The sequence below is a fragment of the Erinaceus europaeus genome, chromosome 14, assembly GCF_950295315.1.
Source record: "Erinaceus europaeus chromosome 14, mEriEur2.1, whole genome shotgun sequence".
Taxonomy (NCBI): Eukaryota; Metazoa; Chordata; class Mammalia; order Eulipotyphla; family Erinaceidae; genus Erinaceus; species Erinaceus europaeus.
The window spans coordinates 24446041-24466989 of record NC_080175.1 but is presented as its reverse complement, the minus strand read 5'-3'; the positions used below and the strand labels follow the sequence as shown (position 1 = coordinate 24466989).

The 20949-nt window shown below is 46.6% G+C and overlaps 1 protein-coding gene across 3 annotated transcripts in view; it reads right to left on the bottom strand.

The window, feature by feature from the left end:
- Positions 1-20949, bottom strand: part of COL17A1 (collagen type XVII alpha 1 chain) — a 50909-nt gene that overhangs the window by 22199 nt on the left and 7761 nt on the right. For all 3 annotated transcript variants that reach the window (XM_060171375.1, XM_060171376.1, XM_060171378.1), the window contains 16 exons: positions 20282-20317; positions 18829-18876; positions 16962-17105; positions 14834-14995; positions 14226-14297; positions 10747-10818; positions 9761-9829; positions 8584-8745; positions 8154-8234; positions 5624-5668; positions 3970-4164; positions 2993-3202; positions 2404-2433; positions 1943-1969; positions 589-615; positions 431-493 (listed from right to left, as the gene is read on the bottom strand). In XM_060171375.1, coding sequence (XP_060027358.1) covers positions 431-493; positions 589-615; positions 1943-1969; positions 2404-2433; positions 2993-3202; positions 3970-4164; positions 5624-5668; positions 8154-8234; positions 8584-8745; positions 9761-9829; positions 10747-10818; positions 14226-14297; positions 14834-14995; positions 16962-17105; positions 18829-18876; positions 20282-20317 — 1443 coding nt within the window. The remainder of the gene's footprint in view (positions 1-430; positions 494-588; positions 616-1942; positions 1970-2403; positions 2434-2992; positions 3203-3969; positions 4165-5623; positions 5669-8153; positions 8235-8583; positions 8746-9760; positions 9830-10746; positions 10819-14225; positions 14298-14833; positions 14996-16961; positions 17106-18828; positions 18877-20281; positions 20318-20949) is intronic.

Below are 20949 nucleotides of genomic sequence, written 5' to 3'. Positions count from 1 at the left end.
GTTGCCCCCTCACCCACTGCCCCACCCTCTGGACTCTCTGTCCCCCTCCTTGCTGGGCTCCAGCCTCAGTCTCCCTGGCCTGTACTTGTGGCTGCTCCCTTTGCCTGTGCTGCTGCTCCCAAGTCTCCTCATAGTGGGCCTCCAAACCCTCTTCATGCCTTTGCTCCAATGGCATCTTCTCCATGAGACCTTATTTTCTCCCCCTATTCAAAATCCCCCCCCCATTATGTCCTCTTTACCCTTTCACGAACTCCTCCTGATCTGCTCCACGCCTCATTTATCTATCACACCTATTGTCTTTCTCTGCCCAAATAAAACAGGTGTTTCTTCAGCACCTGAAATGGCCTGGCACACAGCAGGCACTTAGCAGATGTTGATTAAACAAGTGAATAAACAAATGAATGAATGAATAGAAAAAGGCGGTTCTTACCCACACTGCCCTTTTGTCCTTTTGGTCCTTCAGGACCTGGATGTCCCAGTAGCCCAGGGGCACCTGCAGATACAGAAAAGTGGCTCAGTTCTGTGTTCTTCTGGGGTTTCAGGGCTGAGCAGCAGCCATCACCAGTAGCATCACTGGAGGTTACGCACCTGGAGTCCCAGGCAGTCCTCGGTCCCCTGTGGAACAGAGACAGAAGGAAGCCATTAGGCAGATGACTCAGGACAATTACCCAACAGAGCCCTGGTGGAATCCAGGTAGAACTGTCTGACTTTGGCAAGATGAAAACACAACACACCCAGGTAATTTTTAATTGCAAGCAAAAAAATGCTTAGTGTAAGCCTATCTCATGTAATATTTGGGGCACACTTAGAATGAAGAATCATTTGTTGTTTACCTTTCACTTCCAATGCAACTGGACTGCATGCATTTTATGGTGACCTCAGGTTCAGGGGCTCCAGAACCATTAGTTCCCTCCCAGCATGCGGCTCACAAGCTGGAGCCTTGGGGAAGGGGGCTGGGATGGAGACCCGGAATGTGTGTTTGTGGGGAGGGACTCCTGAAGAAAGGTTATGGGAGATCAAGTGGAAGATCTCCACTTCCTGCACTGGGGTCTCATAGGGAGGGAGGTGGGAACAGGTGGGGACAAGTGATCAGGGTCACAGACTTCTGGTCCCATCCATACCTCCTGGTTCAAAGGTTTCAGGGAAGGGCCTGGAACCTTCTGTGAGTCCTATGCACTCTGTGGTTTATGACCCCCCCCCCCCCCCCCACACACACACACACATGGAGACCAAGAACCATTGCTAGGTCCTGTCAAGGACAACTGGGGTTAGAGCTCTGTCCTCCTCCAAAATTCCATTAATTGTTAAAACAGATTTTTTTTTTTTGAGGAGATAATACAGTTTCCTACAGAACAGAATAGTGTGCAATACAACTCAGCTTGCAACTGTCCCCCAGTGAATGAACACTATGGGGGTGCCTTTTCCTGTGCCCAACCCCAGAGGCAGGATGGTACCTTTTCTGGGCTCCCCCCAGAAGCCCTACTTCTGGCTGCTGGGTTGCACCCTGTCTCCTCCACTAACACCCAAGTCCACCCTCCTCCAGGAATGGTGGTTCCTAAACTGCATCATTAGAATTAACCTGCTGCAGGTCCCAGGCATATGTATTTCTAGAAATTTCCCTGGGCTGTTTAGTAGCAAGCTTTTAGATTACTCTTGGAAGTAGGGAGATGTATATCTTTAACACAGGGCCCCTTGGGGTCCTCGCTCTGAGTTCCTGGAGCCTGAAAAGGAGCCAGGCCAGTGCTCCCCAGAGATGGATAGCCCTGTTCTGTAATGAGCCCCCAAACACCTCCAAAATTAAGAGTCTGAAGGCTCTTCCGTAGTTCCTGCCAGAAAGGGGCCATGGCTAGGAGAGGGTGGGGCAGGCGGGCTTTCTAACATTTGTTCAGAGCTTTAAATCACCAACCCTTCTTGATATTACAAATATCCACATACTATTTACCTTTAGGGCCTTGACTTCCCATGTCACCTGGAACCAAAAAGAGAAACAGTGATGAGTTGGAGAAAGACCCCCAGGACCATGCTCTCTGAGCATTGTGAGACCCCTGGACAGTCTGTGAGCTGCCTTTCCAGTTGAGCTGGCAGGCACTGTGCTCCCTCAGATTCTGTCTGTAGTCTTTGGGGTGCAGCTGGCTGGGTCTCTTTGAGCTCAAGTTTGAGATGACTCTTCCCTGTTCTGAGGTGTTCTGACTCTAAATTTTAGACACCTCTGAGTCCTGCCAACAGACACCAACGATCTTTCTGCTGGTGGTCTTTCAGTTTGGACAAGAGGGAAAAAATTACAACCCACCCAGAAAATCCTACCCCCATGAAATGCTTCCCACCCTCTCCCCACCCCCGACAAAAGAAAATGAAAAAAAAAAAAAAAGAGAGAACAGGAAGAAGGCTTAATTTACCACATACCTTTTGGCCCAGGGCTTCCCAGGAGATTTCCTGCCAGAAAGAGGAAGGTTGAGTCAGGAGCACGTCTGTGACTCACACTCGTGCACACATGTGGGGGAAGAAGTCGAGGTAGGAGATCAGCCAGGTCCACAGTGTGTTACTGGCGTGATCCTGTGTAAACTCCTCCCCAGGCAGAGTGGGATTGCAGTGCTGACCCTCCCTCCCTGCCACAGTGGAGAGGGTGATGAGGAGAGTTAGCAAGGAAGCGACAGAAGGATGGGAGCCAACTGGCCCTCTGCCCCGTGAGGCTCTCACCATTTTTAAAAAATATTTATTTTATTTATTTATTCCCTTTTGTTGCCCTTGTTGTTTTATTGTTGTAGTTATTATTGTTGTTGTCGTTGTTGGATAGGATAGAGAGAAATGGAGAGAGGAGGGGAAGACAGAGAGGAGGAGAGAAAGATAGACACCTGCAGACCTGCTTCACTGCCTGTGAAGGGACTCCCCTGCAGGTGGGGAGCCGGGGTTTGAACCGGGATCCTTATGCCGGTCCTTGTGCTTTGCACCACCTGCGCTTAACCTGCTGCACTACAGCCTGACTCCCTCTCACCATTTTTTTGTTCTGTCATGAGCTTGTTCCTCACGAAGAGCCACAGGGCCTCCTGACCATCACCGTCCAGTCCGGCTGTTCCCACCCTGTGCGCATCTCCCAGCAGCCGATCCTTCTGGATCTGCTCTGCCTTCTCATCAAACAGCAGCACTCTGCTGCTGTGCTGCTCCAGCTCGTCCACACGTGCCTTCAGCTTCCTCACCTCCTCCGCTGAAACCGACAGACAGACAGAAGGACAAGGCAGCATTAGCTTCAGGGACCCAGCTCTTTAAGCATACACTCACATCTTAAGGGGTGGGGGCTGGAAAAGGGTGCACTGGGGTGGCTTCCTGGTGCCACCGAGAACATTCCACTGGGACAGTTATGCAGATGCAATTGACTATCCATTGGCCACCTGCTAGACTGGCTGTTGAGAATCATGACTGAGACTTCAAGGAATCTGACTCAGGCTTCTCACTTGAAAGGTGGCTGTTTTTGTCTGTGCTTTGCTTGTTTGCCAGAACACTGATCAGCTCTGGCTTATGGTATTACTGGGAATTGAACCAGAGACCTTGAGGTCTCGGGTATGAAATTCTTTTGTATGACCACTATGTTCTTTCTCTGACCCACTCGTTTATGATGGTGACAGAGCTGGCTCTCAGTGTCCCTGGGAGGTGATGTGAGAAACAAAGAAGTATGTGTGGTGAGTGGGAACGGCTATGAAATGGCACCACTGATGATCAAGGGCCTTGAATCCTGGAGCAATTAGTGGCTGTAGGGACAGCGGAGCTGGACTGGGACCCAGAGTGACCTCAGAGTCCCAGCTCTGCCACCAGGCAGCAGTGGGACCTGGGCTGGGTACCTCCCAGAGCCTCAGCTTCCTCATCTGCAGTTATGAGAGGTCTGCAGCCGTGCTGTCTCATGTCCCTGGAACTCTGATGCAGTTTCATCCCTCTGAGCCCACTGCAGGGCCTGCCTCCCAGCCCAGCTCCACGTACCCAGAGCAATGAGGCCGAAGAGCAAACCAAGCAGCAGCAGCCAGGTCAGCAGCAGGCCCAGCAGCCATTTCCACCAGCTGCAGCAGGAGCCGCAGGGGCACCAGGCAGGGGCTGCCCCCCACGGACCCCCACCTCCACCACCAACAACACCGCCACTTCCGCTGCTGCCTCCTCCATGCTTGTAGCCATAGTTCTCTGTGTGAGAGAGGGGAAGGGTAGGTAAAGTGATGGTGCCCGCTGCTGCCCTCTTCCCTCCAAGTAAGTCTTCCAGCGTTTTGGTAATTTCCTGTGGCCCGAGGGAATGTGATGGCAGCTTTCAGGCTCTTGTCACATCTGCAGAGCATGGGCCTGACTTCCGACAATCCTGAGTTCAAGCTGTGTGAACCCTGAGAAGGCAACTTAACTTCTTGGTTTCCCTTTTTATGCTTGAGGCTAAAAGGGAATCTACTTCATAGGAGGCTTGTCAAATGAAGTGAGATAAGGCATGAATAAAAATTAACAGAGGCCTAATAAAATGATATAAAAATAGCAGAGGATGTAGCAAGGAGCTTGAAGTTTTGAAAACTTTTGATTATGGGGGTTGGATGGTGGCTGACTCAGTAGAGTGCACACACAACCATGAGGGCCAGTGTTTAAGTCCCTGGTTCCTCGCCTGCAAAGGTGAGTGTTTCTTGTGTGTTGGAGCAGTGCTGCAGGTGTCTCTTCTCCCTCCCCCTACCCCACACACTCCACCTCTTGCTGCCTTTCTATTACTTTCTTTTTTTTTTAAATTTTTAAAAATATTTATTTAATTTATTTATTCCCTTTTGTTGCCCTTGTTGTTTTATTGTTGTAGTTATTATTGTTGTTGTTGGATAGTACAGAGAGAAATGGAGAGAGGAGGGGAAGACAGAGAGGAGGAGAGAAAGATAGACACCTGCAGACCTGCTTCACCGCCTGTGAAGCGACTCCCCTGCAGGTGGGGAGCCGGGGTTTGAACCGGGATCCTTATGCCGGTCCTTGTGCTTTGCGCCACCTGCGCTTAACCCACTGCACTACAGCCGAACTCCCTTTCTATTACTTTCTATCAAGACCTTTAGCCATGGGCAACAGTGGAGTATTGCATGCACTGAGCCCGAGTGATAACTACTATGGCACAAAGAAAAAAAAAAGAACACAAAAGATAAAGAAACCTTTGAAAATATGTTGATTGTGAACTCTGCTCTGTGCCAAGCTTCTGCATTTAATCTTGCCTGAACCTAAAACATTCCCAACTCCACCTCTCTGTTCAGGCAAATCTTCTTTTGCAATCCCTTCAGCACCCATAGTCACAAGCAACACTTCAGGAGTGCCTGGCAAACCCACATTGAGTGGAAATTAGCATCTAAAATGGGGTGACAACCCTTGGGCTGTTCGCAGATGATTGTGTAAAGGGCTGGATCTGTCCCTGGTCTCAATGTGGTCTTAAAGCCCCTGGTAGGTTTGTATTTGGCCCTGGTGGGAGCTCCTGGACTTTGGGGCAGATGATGGGTGTTCAGCAGGGGTGGTCTGGGAGAGCTCAGCTTCTTCTTCAGCCCCCTGCGGACCCCTGTGAACCACTGAGGACTTTCCATCGTGTTGTGTGGCTGGAGCTCACTGTAAGGCTCCACTCAACACCCTAGCCTGGCTCACCCACCTGCAGAGGTAACTTTGCCCTTTGTGGGAGCAGTCTTCGCATTGCCTGAAAGACAAACACATGCAACAGTCTTGGGTCTGAACTTTTACAAGAGAGAGCCCATGTTCCCATCTCCATGACTCTGTTCAGGCAGCTCTTCCTTTGTAATCCCCACAGCACCCAGAATAAGAAGCAGCACTTAAGGGGCACCTAGCAAACCCAGTGACTGGTTGCACTTAAAGGTAGGAAACAAAAGCAGTGTTAGAACTCCTTCAAATATAATTTTTTAATTGCCAACACAGTATTGCTTTGGCTTGGTGCCTGCACTATGAATTGACCATTCCTGGTGGCCATTTTCCCCAGTTCCCCTTTTCTATTTTATTTGATAAGACAGAGAGAAATTGAGGGGGGGGGGAACAGAGAGGAAAAAAAGGTAAGACACCTACTCATGACCACAGAATGTGAGCTCAGATCTAGAGGAACGCAGAGGTCATATAGGCACCTAAGCTGAATATGGGATCCAGATCACATCAAATCAATGGTGTTTAAAATCAACAATATTTATACCCCTTTCCCATATTAGGGAGCTACTCTCTTCTCTGATCCAGCTTTCTGGTCCTTCTGCCAGCCATGACATCATCTCCCCAGACAATAACTTGAATTCACATATCAGATTTCAGGCTCAGGGGAAAAAAGAAAAAGAAAGAAAGAAAAAAACTAGTATAGCCACAGGCCCTTTGGAATATAATTAAAATATGCCTACTAGCTATCTACAAAATGGAGGACCCCCCCCCCCAACTCTTCATTTGCACTATTCCAGCCTTTAGGTCCATGACTGCTCAACAATTTCTTTGGCTTTGTATGTTAACTCTTTTGTCAACCACCAGGTTTTAGATGCTAGCATGATGCCAACCGGCCTTCCCTGGACAGACAAGCCCACCAATGTGTCCTGGAGCTCTGATTCCACAGAGCCCTTCCCCACTAGGGAAAGAGAGAGACAGGCTGGGCGTATGAATCAATGCTCATGTTCATCGGGGAAGCAATTACAAAAGCCAGACCTTCATTCAGCCTTCTGCATCCTACCACGACCTTGAGTCCATACTCCCAGAGGGTTAAAGAATAGGAAAGCTATCAGGGGAGAAGATGAGATACGGAGTTCTGGTGGTAGGAATTGTGTTGAGTTGTATCCCTCTTATCCTATGGTTTAGTCAATGTTTCTGTTTTATAAATGAACAATTAAAAAAAAGAGATACCTGCAAACCTGCTTCACTGCTCATAAAGTGTCCTTTCTGTGAATGGGGAGCAGGGGCTTGGAGCAGGGACTAGAACCTGGGCCTTGCAAATGGTAATATGTGCACTCAGCTGGGTGTGCCACTGCTTGCCCCCTCCCCCCATAACCTTAAAACTTTAAAGCACAAGGTATTTTTGGAGGACCACGCTGAGGGGGGGAGGCAGAGCTTTGCATTCAGACATTGAGTGCGCTTGTGAGAAATGACTCCTGAGATAGAGGGACTCTGATGACAAGAACAGACCTGGAGCAGGGCTGCTGTTGAGTTCCTGATGCTATGTGGCCATTGAGTGCTGGTGGGAACGTGTGGAACCTTCTGGAGAAATTGTCTACAGTTTTCATTAGATTCTGAAGATCTTTATAGTTAAAGAGGTTAACTACAGAGCACTACTTCCACCCCCAAAACATAAGGGACTGTTTATTATTTTAGAGCTAAGCACTGTCTGGATTGTAACTCATTTCATTTGCATGTTCTGTGGCAGCCTAGGAGGTGTCACGTGACTAGAGCTTGGGTTTAGAAGCATGGGATTCTGGGTTCAGTTCTGGCATCACATGTGACAGAATAAAGCTTTGTTTCTTTTTTTATCTCATGTCAATAAATACCTAAAATATTGGGAGCTAGGCAGTGGCTCACTGGCTTAAGCGGACATAGTATGAAGCGCAAAGACCCGCACAAAGATACTGGTTCAAGCCCCCTGGCTCCCCACCTGCAGGGGGTCACTTCACAAGCAGTGAAGCAGGTCTGCAGGTGTCTATCTTTCTCCCTCTCTATCTTCCCCTCTCCTCTCAACTTTGCTCTGTCCTGTCCAACAAAAATTGGAAAAATTGTCCATCAGGAACAGTGGATTTGCGGTGCTGGCTCAGAGCCCCAGCGAAAACCCTAGAGGCAAAGTGATTTGGAGTCTGTAGGATCCAGGGCATGTGAGGAAATAAAATAAAATAAATAAATATATAAATATAGCAAATAGATTTGAGAAATATTAGTCCTGAATATATGGATGGATGAGTAAGGTGAGCCAAAACTACTGCTGTAGACATTAAGGTTAGTTAGAGTTGTTTTAATAATGTGCAGCAAGCAGAGAGCTCATTAGCAGAGGTTCCTGGCTCAGCAAGCCTAGCAGTCTGAGTCTCTTAATACCTTCCTAGCTGCTGCCGGGGCTATTGGTCCAGGGACAGCACTAGGAGTTGCAAAATCTCAGAGGACAAATAAATGAAATATTGGCTGAAGGAGGTCAAGGTCACACTGATCAGCTTTGCTCTTACCATTTGCTTCTGCTATTAGGTGGGTGTCAGCAGTGTAGGCAGCTTGCTTTTCCTTTTTCAGGGTGTCATCTGAGAAAGAAGCTGGACACACAACCAACCCATACTATAATGCAGGTCTCTGCACATGCCACTCCCCCATCCCATTTGGGGAGAGAGAAAGAGAGCCCAGTCTTCCTGATGAAAGCCTCCCCACATCTGTTCTATAAGAAGGAGGCCTCCTGATGTCCAGGGACTCCCAGTGGGAGCTCTTGGCTGGAATCTTCTGGGTCTGTGCTCAGGAGAGACCCATATTTAGGCAGACAGTCTTCATTTCAGTGGGATGAGTGTGTTTTTAATATTAACACATCTCTAGACCTCCCTGATATAGGATGCTGGGTTGCCTGCCCTGCCTGCCTCTCTTCAGATGTACTGAGTCCTGAGCCCCACGTACTTGCTGTGACACTGGCAGGGGAGGCTGTGAAGACCTTTCCACTGTCCTTGGTCATGATCAGTAGCTCCATCTCCTTCTTGGCAGGCGAGTTGTCTTTCTCCAGGATTAGGAACTTGCAATCCTTGTGCATGAGGTCTTCATTCTGCACACTTGTGGTGCAGGCTGGAGGGGAAAGGAAACAGGTGAGAGGAGAGGAGAAGGTGCTTATAAGGGAGAGGAAGAACCCAACAGGAGAGGAAAGGGAGGGGAGGGAAGGAGCTGGGAGGAAGAGAGAAATCCAAGTGTGTGTGTGTGTGTGTGTGTGTGTGTGTGTGTGTGTGTGTGTGTGTGTTGTGGGGTGGAGATGGGGAACCATGCTTTCATGAACAGCTGTAACTAAGAAACATTCTGAAGACCAAAGGCATCCTCTCTTGCCTGGCTGGCCATCAGGAGACTGGGCCAATGTCAGGAGCTCTGGGTAGTTGTTCTATGAGCTGCCTTCCCACTTGGACACAGCAGGATCATGACTGAATGGCCCAAAGTCCCCTGTCAGGTAGACCCTTCCATAATGAACTTAGTGGGTTCATTTCTACCCTTCAGGCTCTAGGTGTGAGCATCCTAGGAAGGTCTTCGCTGATGCTAACACTCAAACAACCACTCCTGCCTCTACAACATCCTCTGTTTCTGCTCACTTTCTGCTATTACCCAGTACATTTTGAGGGCAGGGCTGTAGCCCACCTGGGCACTGAGAACAGGCTGTCTCATACAAGTAGGTGTCCAGTAAATATTTTCTGAATGAAAGAGTTGCTGAGTGGCAGGAAACAAAGCAGGGTTAGAGCAGCTGATAAAGATCTATGGGACTCATGTATGGATGTGTATGTGGAGGCTTAAGAGGTGCTCCCTGACTCTTGTAATGGCTCTGTGCACCAGGAGCAGGCTTGGGGTGTCTAGTTCAATGGACCTGGAGTGCTGGACTCTAGGCTGGTACAGAGGGGGAGCTTCTTGCCCACTTTGTACAGGGATTTTGACATGACTTAGGAGGTCAATGGTCCATGGAAAGAACACAGAAGCCATTGGGGTGATATGCATTTGGGGACCTGAGACCGCTGACAGTTATGTCCCCTCCTTCTAGACATCATGTGAGGACTGATTCTCTCTGTGTGTCAGCCAGTCCCTGGCAGCTGGGGACAGCACTCACCCGCAGAGGTGGACATGCCGGTGCTCACAGTGGCAGAACTCTGGGGCATGTTTTTCTTCACACCATAGGCTGTAAGAGAGGGATGCAGGGCTAGCATGAGAGGCTGAGTCTATGCAGCTTGGAAGCAGTGTGACCTGCCTGCCCCGCCCCACCCCAGAGAAGAATGATGATCATGCATGATGACAAAATGAAAAATGAAATCAATTCTTTGCATTCACAGGGGCAGCACAGAGGGTTTAGAATAGAACATTCTTATAATTGGCATCTTTCAGGGACTATTTCAAAGACCACCCCTTCTAAGAATTCTTCTCAGACACTCCCCCATCTTTCCCTTCTGAAATCCTACATTCTGAATATCTTCTCTGCACAACTTGATTTGTGTTTCATATATGATACCCTCAAATGGCTGAATTTCTGTTAGACTTTGTACTCCAAAGAATAAGCAAGCTGAAGGCAAAGACTGAGGTTCATGTATCTTCTGAACCCTCTCCTCACATTTCCACAAAGAATACCCACTAAAATCAACCAGATAATTGACATGCAGCCACAGTGGGTTGTCACAGATGTGGGGGCACAGGCACCCCTATGGTTATTCTCATGTCTGAGCCAGGACAAGGTCAAGCTGGGCATCTTTCTGCTAGGGAGCGAAGATTCTCTCCTTGGTGAGAAAGGTGGATTTCAGAGACATTTGGGTCCCTCCAATCAGTTGCTGGAAAGAGTATTTCTATCCAGTAGAGTGCTCACATTACAGTGTGCAAAGACCCATGTTCAAGCCCCTGGTCTTCATCTGCAGTGGAGTGCTTTGAGAGTAGTGAAGGAGCGCTGCAGGTATTTCTGTTTCTCTCACTCCTCCTCCCCTCTCAGTTTCTCTCTGTCTCTATCCCAAATGAATTAGTAAATCCATAAATCCATAAAATAAAATATTAAAAATAAAAAAGGAAGTGGTATCTGAGAGGATATTTCAGCTTCAGCTCTCAGCTACAGACCTGTGGAGGTGGTGGTGGTACCATGGGACAAGGCAGTCGAGCTGGGGGCCAGGTTGTTCTGCATACCAAACACTGTGAAGGAGTGAAGGGCTGGTGAGCACAGGTGCATAGAGAAGGACCCAGTGCAAGGCAATATCTGGGGATCCCCCCACCCCAAACCACTCCCATAGTAAATGCATTTTGTTGGATAGAGGACTCCAAACATTCTCAGTTCCCCACTTTTACTGAATTGTCTTTTATTTATTTATTTTTTAAACTTCACTTCCATACCCCAAACCCAGCAGTTTTAACTATGCCATTTACCCAGGAGTGAGGTCCACATTTTTTTTTTTTACATAAACACATTCACTGCCTTTGAAGAACATCTCATCCATCTGACTGTATTTTTCTTTCCTTCCCCCCCCTTTTTTTTTCCTACCATAACACTACTGGATAAACAGCCCATTCCTAGTGCTGAAATGGGGGAGTTACCGTGTAACTGAACAGGGAATGTCCTTTCTTTGTAACTAGAGCCTAAGTGGTACAATTTGTACTTAACCCTGAATGTTGGCTCTGTTATAATGATATGACTCTTCAAATAATGTTTAACTTAAGAGAGTAATAGTCATGATCATTTAAGAAACTTATATGAGTTAACCTCAAGGAAGCTGACAGATCTACTACAGAAAATATAGACTGTGAGACTATACAGACCGGAACATTCTAAGAGTTCCTATTGTTAAAACTGCAGTTTCTCTACAAGCTCCCTTTGTCTAGCAGAACCTGTTCTCACATGGAGCTTGAAGGAATCATGTTAAATGAGATAAGCCAAAAAGAGAAGAATGAATACTGGATGATCTCACTTATAGGTGGAAGTTAAGAATAAAAGACAGAAAGGGATAAGCACAAAGTCAAATTTGGGCTGGGTTTGGTGTATTACTCCCGAGCAAAGGAGTCTGGGTAGTGAGGTCAGAGTAGGTTTTACTTTTTTAATTTTTTTATTTTTTGGGGGGGTGGGAGTGAGGGGAGCTAGTGGTGGGGTGGCAGATGGATTTGGGGTCCTGGTGCAAGATGGTGAAGAAGGACTCAAGTTGGAATTGAGAATGTTATGCAGTTACCATGGAGAGATGAGAATCTCTTCTAGCTCCATCCTGATCTCTTCTGATCAACTGTATAGCAATATGGCAACTATCTAGAGTCATTCTCTCTCTATCGCGAGACATATCTCATTTCAGGACACTGACCACTGGCTAAGGTTCCCTACCTGTGAGGTCACAATGCCTTCTTTTAAAATCTTTAGCTTTTTTTTTTTTAATTTCTTGGTGGAATTAATAGCTTACAGTCAACAGTAAAATATAGTAGTTTGTGCATGTGTAACATGACTTAGTTTTCCACATAACAACTTAGCCCCCCTCCAGGTCCTCCTCTGCCATCATGTTCCAATACCTCCTTCCTAAGGGAACTCTGTTCTTAGCCTCCAGGTATAGTTACTTCTCGACAAACTTCTGAATGTCTCAGAGTACCAACAAGGATGCAATGCTCTCTCCACCTGTAACTTCTCAGTGCCAGTCCCCATGAAAACAGAGAAGAACTTCCCTTCTTGTTCAAACTCCACAAACATTTTGCTTATTCTGATAATTTCTACTGAATGAGTCTGACTATGACAAAGCAAAAGTTGTTCTGTAAATGGCTACAACCACTAAAAATGACCTGAAACACAAACCCTCACACCAGTACTGTACCATATTGTAGTTCATTCATTCATTTGTTCATTCATTCATTCATTCATTCATTCATTTATTCATGCATGCATGCATCCATCCATCCATTACATGCTCTGATTTAGCTACTCTTGTGCCCCTACCCACATGCCCTATTTTCACTCATTCTTTCATATCTCAGCTAACTGTTCCCTTTTGCAGATGGCCAGCAAATATTTGTTCAATGAACAATGATCCTATTAAGCCCTTATTGATTGTTGTAATTAGGTGTCAGGCAGAATTCGAGGGCCTGGGGTTACAAAAATTGATGGGAAATGCTTTCTGCCATCAGGAGCTCATTACATATCTGGGGCCTGCAGTCATGCAGAGAGATAATTAAAGCATCATACTAATGGAGGTCCACATTTAATAGCAGTAGTCCACACAAAATTGGTGAATTAGCTATTGTGTCCCTCAAAAACTTAAAATATCTCAGGGATTGGCTGTGCCACCCTGGGGTGCCTTGGAATACAGTGTCGGGACTGTGGTTATGGTCTAGAGATACAACAAGTTGAGAGTGACTGACTGATAGAATCTTAATTTGCTTCTCCTGACTCAAACACAGGGAATTCCCTTTGCTCTCAAAATGATTCAAAGACCAGTGACTTGTTTTGGTAGCAACATGCAGGAATTTATTCCTTTCTAGTGTAACAGTTTCTCTTCTTCCCCCCAGTTAGTGTTTGGGGACCATCTTCCTCTCAGGACCTTGCAAAGCAGAATAGCAAAAGTAGAAAAAAGGAACTTCTCTTATCAATGGACAGTGTGGATAGACAAAGTACTAAATTTCCATCGGCAGACAGACCAAATAAACAAAGACCAATTATTCTATGTGTTAGTCCTAATCAGTGTCACAGGGAGAAGATGGGTTTCTTTCATATGATATGCATGCTGGTAGCTTACACACAGCTCTTGTGATATATGTGGAAATAGATAAACTGAAAGAGAGTGAATAAGTATTATAAAATGGCTACATGTTTGCACAGGAAGCTAAACAGTAATTTTGTTCCCTAGGCCAGGTGGTGGCACACCTGGTTAAGTGCATATATCACCATGTGCAAGGACCTGGGTTTGAGCTCCTGTTCCTCACACACAGGGGGAATGCTTTATGAGCAGTGAAGCAGGTCTGCAGGTCTCTCTCTCTCTCTCTTTCTCTCTCTCTGTCTTCACTCTTCTCTCAAATTCTCTGTCCTGTCAAAAGACAGAAAGAAAGGAAAAAAGAAAAGGGAAAAAAAAGCCACTGAGCTCCAGTGATAACCCTGGTAACAAAAGCAAATAAATAAATAACTAAATATTTTTTAAAAATCACTTGGATGTCAGTAGTATGCAGGAATACTCAGAAAAAGGTTTGAAGTAAGAGCTTCTGAATTAATGCTTTTCACCTGAATATGCCACAAGTTCTTACTCAGCCCCTTTCCTTCTATTTCTTTAACTCTTGTGAAAACAAGGGACCAGCATAGAATAAACATGTAAGTGAGGTGTCTGGTCCTGCCCTGTCCCCAGGGAACTGAGTTGCACCTGTGATTGAGCTCGGTTGCTGTGCCTTCTGGTGTAGCCCTCGGTCTGTGTTGTCGTATGCAAGAAGGTAAGTCCTCACACTCTTGGGCAAAGAGGCATTTTTCTAGAAACAACTCTACTTTCCTAGGGGTGGAGGTGGAGGTGGGGGTTGGGGGGTGGAGGTGGAACCATTCTAATTTTTAAGTACAGGACCTGGAAGAGGTGAGTGGAGCTATGGGCACCGACCTGAGGAGCAGGTGCTGAGTCCAGGGTGCAGAGTGGGGGAGCAGGATGCCATGTTATTCGGAAGTCCAAAGACTGTAGGAGAGAAGGAAGGCTGTAAGCTGAACACCCAGAGAGGAGGCGAGGGAAGGGACGCCAGGGATATATTTTGTTTATGTTTTGTCAGTTTTTAAACGAGAAATCTAAACTTTGTAGCACGGAACCAAGCATTCAGCTAAACAATGCCATAACCTGAACCCCTAAAGAATTTAAGTGTTACAGTCATAGCCACAAAAGATCTGAAATGTAAGCTCCTAAATTAATGTTTGTCACTTGAAAATATCCTAAGCTCAGGCTTGCTTAGTCTTGTCTCTTGGGCCATAGCCAATGGGTGGCCCTAAGTCGTGATCCTAAGTGACCCCAAGTTAGTGATTCCATCTTATGGAAGAGGCATCTGAATCCCAGAGAAGTTAAGGAACTTGTGGAAGGTCAGTCAGTTAACTCCTGTGGAGTGAAGCTAAATTTCTTGCATTGGTTTTCATGTTCTTTTTAATGATACTTCATTTCACTCCAGAGTTAAGAGTGGAGGATTCAGAGATGGGTAGGTAAGGGTTGTGCTGCCTGCCCCATACCTGATCCTGAGGAATAAGCGTTGGTGTTGAGGAGGGATGAGCTCTGGGTGGTGGTCATGTTGTTGTGATAGGTCCCCAGGGAGGACCCTGCTGGCAAGGTGGAGGACCACATGTGGGAGGGAAGGTTGACATCGAGGAGAGTTGCATCGTAGGTGCCGGACACTGGAAACACATACACACAGATACCCTTGTGAGAAGTAAATCTACTCTCCATGCTGGGGTAAACTAGTTGACTCTGACTTCTGGGATTTTCCTGGTTTTAGCTCTAACGGTCTCATGTACTAGGAATTTCCTCAGTCCAGAGAAAACTGGGTCAGTGGGTTTTTTCATTTCTGTCTGAAACCTCAGAGCTGGTGATCACCATATTTTAAGAGAAAATTAGTGGTTACCAAAAAGAAAGGAAGATAAGGAGTGGGTAAATTCTCGGAAAAAGTCAGTTATGTGGTGAAGGATGACTTATGCCTTTTAGTGGTGGACTAAATTTAGTATACACGGATGCTGACTGCTTTTGATACACACTTGAAGCCTCTGGAGTGGCTCTCAGTGAAATTTGAAGTAAGTCATTTTGCCCCAGAGTCCATCTACTTCTCCATCTAAATTCCCTCTCCACTTCCAGGGGTACTGGTTCCAGTATTGTTCCCCTCCCTGCTTGTTGCTGATTGTGACTCCAAGGATGACAGGAGACACCCCAGCCCCATATGAACCCCCCAGAGTAGAATTCTGGGCACATGGTAAATGTGGACAGGGTATCCCTTGGTCCTGAGGCCCCATAGATGGCAGGCAGCCTCTCTCAGTTAAACTCTCCTTAAATTGAAGCCAGTTCTGCCCATTCTTTATTGGTTCTGTATTGAAAAGGCAAATGATGTTAATTATTTTATTTTATTTTTTAAGATTTTTTTTTTGTTACTTTATTACCAGAACACTGTTCAGTTCTGGTTTATGGTGGTGCGGGGGATGGAACCTGGGACTTTGGTGCATCAGGCATGAGAGTTTGCATAACCATTATACTATCTATCCCCACGTGATATCAATTTCAAAGGTTTTTTTTTTTCCTCCCCAGTGGTTGGAGAGATGAGAGCTTCATGGTGTAGTAGATTTGGCTTCTTCATTTCCCTTCTAACATCTGCTTATCCATCTCCCTCCCTCCAACAGGGCCTAACCTTGCCCTTGGTAGGCATAGGATATGTGAGCACTGAGCAATACACACAATAGACTGAATAGTGTTGAACAATGCTCCTCCCACTTGACTATGATCCCAGAAGACATCTGTTTGACTCTCCCAAAGTCCATCACTTCCATGAGGGCAGTGGCTACAACCTTTCTTCCATGTCTGGTGTTTTGACATAGAAGCAACCTGTAGTACATGGTCACTGCATGAATGAAAACACTGCAGAATTCCCCAATCATCTTCATTAGGGAACTTGGTCAACACATCCCAAGGGATGTTAAGGGTCTCCTGAGAAAGCTGGGGAGATAGCTCAGCCTGTGAGAACATCAACTCACATGCTTGAAGCCTAGAAGCCACAAGTTTGATTCTTGACACCATCTTATGCCAGAACTGAGTAGTGCTCTCACCCTCCTCTCTATATATACATATTTCTCTCTCTCTCCTTCCTCTCTCCCTCCCTCTCCCTCTCCCTCTCCCTCTCCCTCTCCCTCTCCCTCTTCCTTTCTCCCTCCTCTTCCTCTCTCATAATAAGTCAATGACTTGGAGACCAGGTGGTGGCACACCTGGTTGAACACACATATACGCAAGGATCCAGGTTCAAGTCCCTGCTCCCTACCTGCAGGGGGAAACTGCAAGTGGTGAAGATAGGTGTCTATCTGTCTCTCTCCCTCTCTATCTTCCCTTTCCTCTCAATTTCTCTCTGTCTCTATCCAATAAATTAAGATAATAAAAATAAATAAGTGACTCTAATAAGAAGGGATCTCCTGGGAGTGAATCTCTAGGATCTAGATCTTGATTATAGCTTGCACATGGGATGGTGGCCAAATGGGGAATAACTTCAAAGCCCTTTGGCTACGTACAAAGAGCATTTGCTCAGGGTTCTGCAAGGACTCTGCCTTAACCTGAACAGTCTGTACCACACTCCTTCCTTCTGTGATGGCCAGGAGCTGCACAGCTTACCTGACTGGGAGCTGGCCGTCACTGTCTTGGTCTCCACTGTGCCCTTCTTGGGGATGGGAAGCGTGTTGGAAGAGTGCCTGGTGGGGCTCACACTGGCTGATCGGCTCCCCTTCAGCAGGCGCTTCACATCATCTAGTTCTGTCCCTGGAAAAGAATTCCCCCAGTTTCCCACTTGACCCAGGATTCTCCCCTGAGCCCAGCTGTGAAGGCAAAAACTTCTAGGACATACTGAATCCCAGGGAGGAAGGCATCTGCTTTATACACAGGGATATTTTTGGTCTGTCTTGTCATTTGTGCATTGTGTCAACCTATAGCAGTTATCAAACTGGCATTTTTTTTTTTAATTTTTTTTATTATATTTATTTATTCCCTTTTGTTGCCCTTGTTGTTTTTTATTGTTGTAGTTATTATTGTTGTTGTCGTTGTTGGATAGGACAGAGAGAAATGGAGAGAGGAGGGGAAGACAGAGAGGAGGAGAGAGAGATAGACACCTGCAGACCTGCTTCACCGCCTGTGAAGCGACTCCCCTGCAGGTGGGGAGCCGGGGTTTGAACCGGGATCCTTATGCCGGTCCTTGTGCTTTGCGCCACCTGCGCTTAACCCGCTGCGCTACAGCCCGACTCCCCCAAACTGGCATTTTGTAACACTAATGGCCTCATGATTGTGGTGCTAGTACAAGGAGGTCACAGTCCTTGGTGTAAATTCCCTAGTTGGGCCTCATTGGACATCACAGGGGCTTTGTATGAGTAGGAGACACTGTTGTTATGAGGATGGAGGGGACACTGAGAGGGAGTCAGAGTTATGCCGTGAAACAAGTGGTTTAACAGTGATCAGGGTCTCCAGCAGATCCGCTCAGGTGTCTGAGCCCTGACCTGGCATGCTCCGCAATGTCAAAGGAATTTGTGGACACTCACTCCTAAATATTGTGCAGCTTTCTTGTGAGTGAATTTCCAGCTCCTCTAACTCGTAGTATTTGTAGTCAGTGAGCAAACTCCCTCTGCCTCGGGCAGGTTGGAGAAAGGGGATACATCCTTACCAGTAGTGTGGAGGGGTACAAACAGATCAGCAGATGATGAATGCTAGAGGACCACTCAGGCACTCCCTCAGAGGACCCCCTTTCCAGCACTTGGAAGCCTAGAAGGCCTCAAGTAAGAAAGTCTCCAGGTCAGAAACAAGGACCCTGGCACTGAGCTCCTTGAACAGGTAGGTCTGAGCTGCTAGACTCAGCTCTTTCTTCTCCTGCTCTTTGTCCTTGGCTTCCCTAACAACACTCTCATTGCAGAATGCTGCCAAATAAACTCTAACTAGAACAACAGGCGTTTAGCACAGAGCCTGGGAATCTTAACACTGAGATGGGGTGTAAACTCTCCTTTCCCTTTGAGCTTCCCCAGCCCCTTCATGTTCTTTGCTGCTCCTTTTCCTTTAGTTATACCGAAGGTTCTTCCAGTACCTTATTGTATACTCACCAAACTCTCATGCTAGTTCATTCCATTGAGCCTAACTGATTCATTCTACAGTCTCCCCTAGGAGACACTGTTCTGAAAGCTTCTCTGGTCCATCTCCCCACATTCCCTGCTGATACAAAGCTGTTCCCCCTGCGCCCTCACCTCTGAGTGGTCTGTGAACATCTCATCAGCAGGTACCATGACTTACTCAACTCCTAACTTTTCTACCCCACACCTTGCCCAGGATTCAACTGCCAGAAGATTTTTAGAGAGGTTTTATGACTGAGTGAGTACACACGCACATGCACAAGTAGGTACACACATGCACACAGGCATGAATGCAGGTGCACACGCAGGCAAACACAGAGCTGAAGCCCTGTATTCCCAGAGCTTTGCTTTTCATCAAGATGGTGACCACTTACATCGGGTAGATGGGGATGCACTCTGCAGTCGAACTCGAATTTCGCTCTCTGAACAAGGGAAGAGATGAGAAGGACATCAACAAAGGAGCTTGGCCCACAATTCTAGACCCCGAATTCTGAGCAGTGAATACATTCTTGGGCTTCTTTGATTTCTCCGTGTCCTGGGAACAGGATGCCAAGGAGTGCTCAAAATGAGCACTGTGGAGAGAGAGGCCTTCTCCCCACACTCAAGCTGCCCACTGCATACCTCCCATCCCCTGGAAACCTAGTGCCACCCAGGCTGAGTGGAGAGGCCCTAGCACAGCCATCAACAGGCACCCCATTTCCATTACCCATTTCCCAAAGGCCTGGAATACTGCTCCTCCTGCATTCATGATCTCTCAGGCCTGAGCCAGAGAATTCTAAAGCCTCTGGGGTTTTCTTAGAAACTTTGACCTCTTTGGAAGGGAGAAGGGCAGAGAGTGGACTCATTGCCATCTTTGACCTGTCAGTCTGCAGCCGTGGTGGGTTGGTATTCCCCTAACTTTCAGGCTGCTGGTGCAAAGGCCTGTCTAGTATGGTCACAGGGAACTCCTAGAGCCTGGGAGAATTTCATCTCATCTCAACACTGCCCTGCCATGTGGAGCCCCCCAGCCTCACCAGTTTATCCAGGGAGCTTTCCCTGGACCACATTTCCCTCCCAGAGCTTGATCTGTAGACAGACAGGGAGTGGGGGTAAAACTGTCTTGGGACCCTTTGTCTCCTGAATACTTTGATAAAGATTTTTTTTCTCTTTCTTTTGATGTATAAAAGCATTTAAAGCAAATTGTTGTTAAAGAGAACAAGGAGGCTAGAAATGAAACCAGCTGTGTGTGGGGGAGGGCGGGGGGGACTGCAGACAATCCATGCTGAATTCATTCTTCCTGGGTCTTTACTGCATGTTTTCCCGGCCATCTCTCTGTGCTCCTTAGATCACTGACCAGTGTTCCCCTCCCATCCAGATAGAGCCAGCAAGAGCCCCAGAATACTGCAGACTCCTTGAGGACAGAAACTACACCTTATCTATCTTCTTATACACCTTACACTTGCTGGCTCAAGGTTGGACATGCTATAGATGATTAGAAAATGCCTACTGAAGAACCTGAACTGGAATTGGCATATTGCACCAAAGTAAAAGACTCTGGGGTCGGGGGGTGGGGAGAATACAGATCCAAGAAGGATGACAGAGGACCTAGTGGGGGTTGTATTGTTATATGGGAAACTGAAAAAATGTTATGCGTGTACAAACTATTGTATTTACTGTGAATGTAAAACATTAATTCCCCAATAAAGAAATCTAAAGAAAAGAAAAAAAAAAAGCATGGGCCATTCACTACCATAAGAAGTTCAGTCTGCTGCCCAAATATAAATGTAAAAAATAAAGTGAAATAAAATGCCTACTGAGTGAACTGAACTAATCTATCACTGAACTTACCTCGGGTTTGGCTCCGCCCTCTGGTTGAAGAGGATGCTGAGGGACAAAGAGAAGTCATATTAGGTGGACCTAAAAGGCAGAATGCTTAAATATATATTTTTTTAACATGGAGCTAGAATTACTCAGGTAAGAGAAAAAGGCTTTTTATCCAGATAAAGCCATTATGAATAGTGGATGCTTAATAAATGATGACCACATAGCCACAGGGCAGAGAAAAAATTGCAAGGTTAACCTGACTAGATGAAAGTTAAGTTGGCTAAAATAGCCCTTTGGGAGTGTGATGCACTCAGACTAGTCAACCACAGGGGTCAGATGTGTCAAATGGCTGCCAGATCTTCCTGTTACCTTTCTGTTCAAGATTGCTCTGGTTTTCCCACTGCAAACACATAGATAGAATTATAAGCACTGTATAGTCAATGGTCATGTCATCAAATTCTATGCACAGTGATGGTTCAAAGCCATTGACCAAAGACTTAGGTCAAGTGGAATTATGGTCTAAGGCCTCACTGGGTCCAACATGCGACCCTCCTAAGCCAGTCAGCTGAAAGGGCTGGTATGTCTAGCATTTATGTGTTCTGACCTCTGACCACTTCACTGGGAGGTCTCTATGCATCATGTGGAAAGAAAAAGAAAACCCTACAGTCATTTCTTTGCCCTAGGGGTACTCT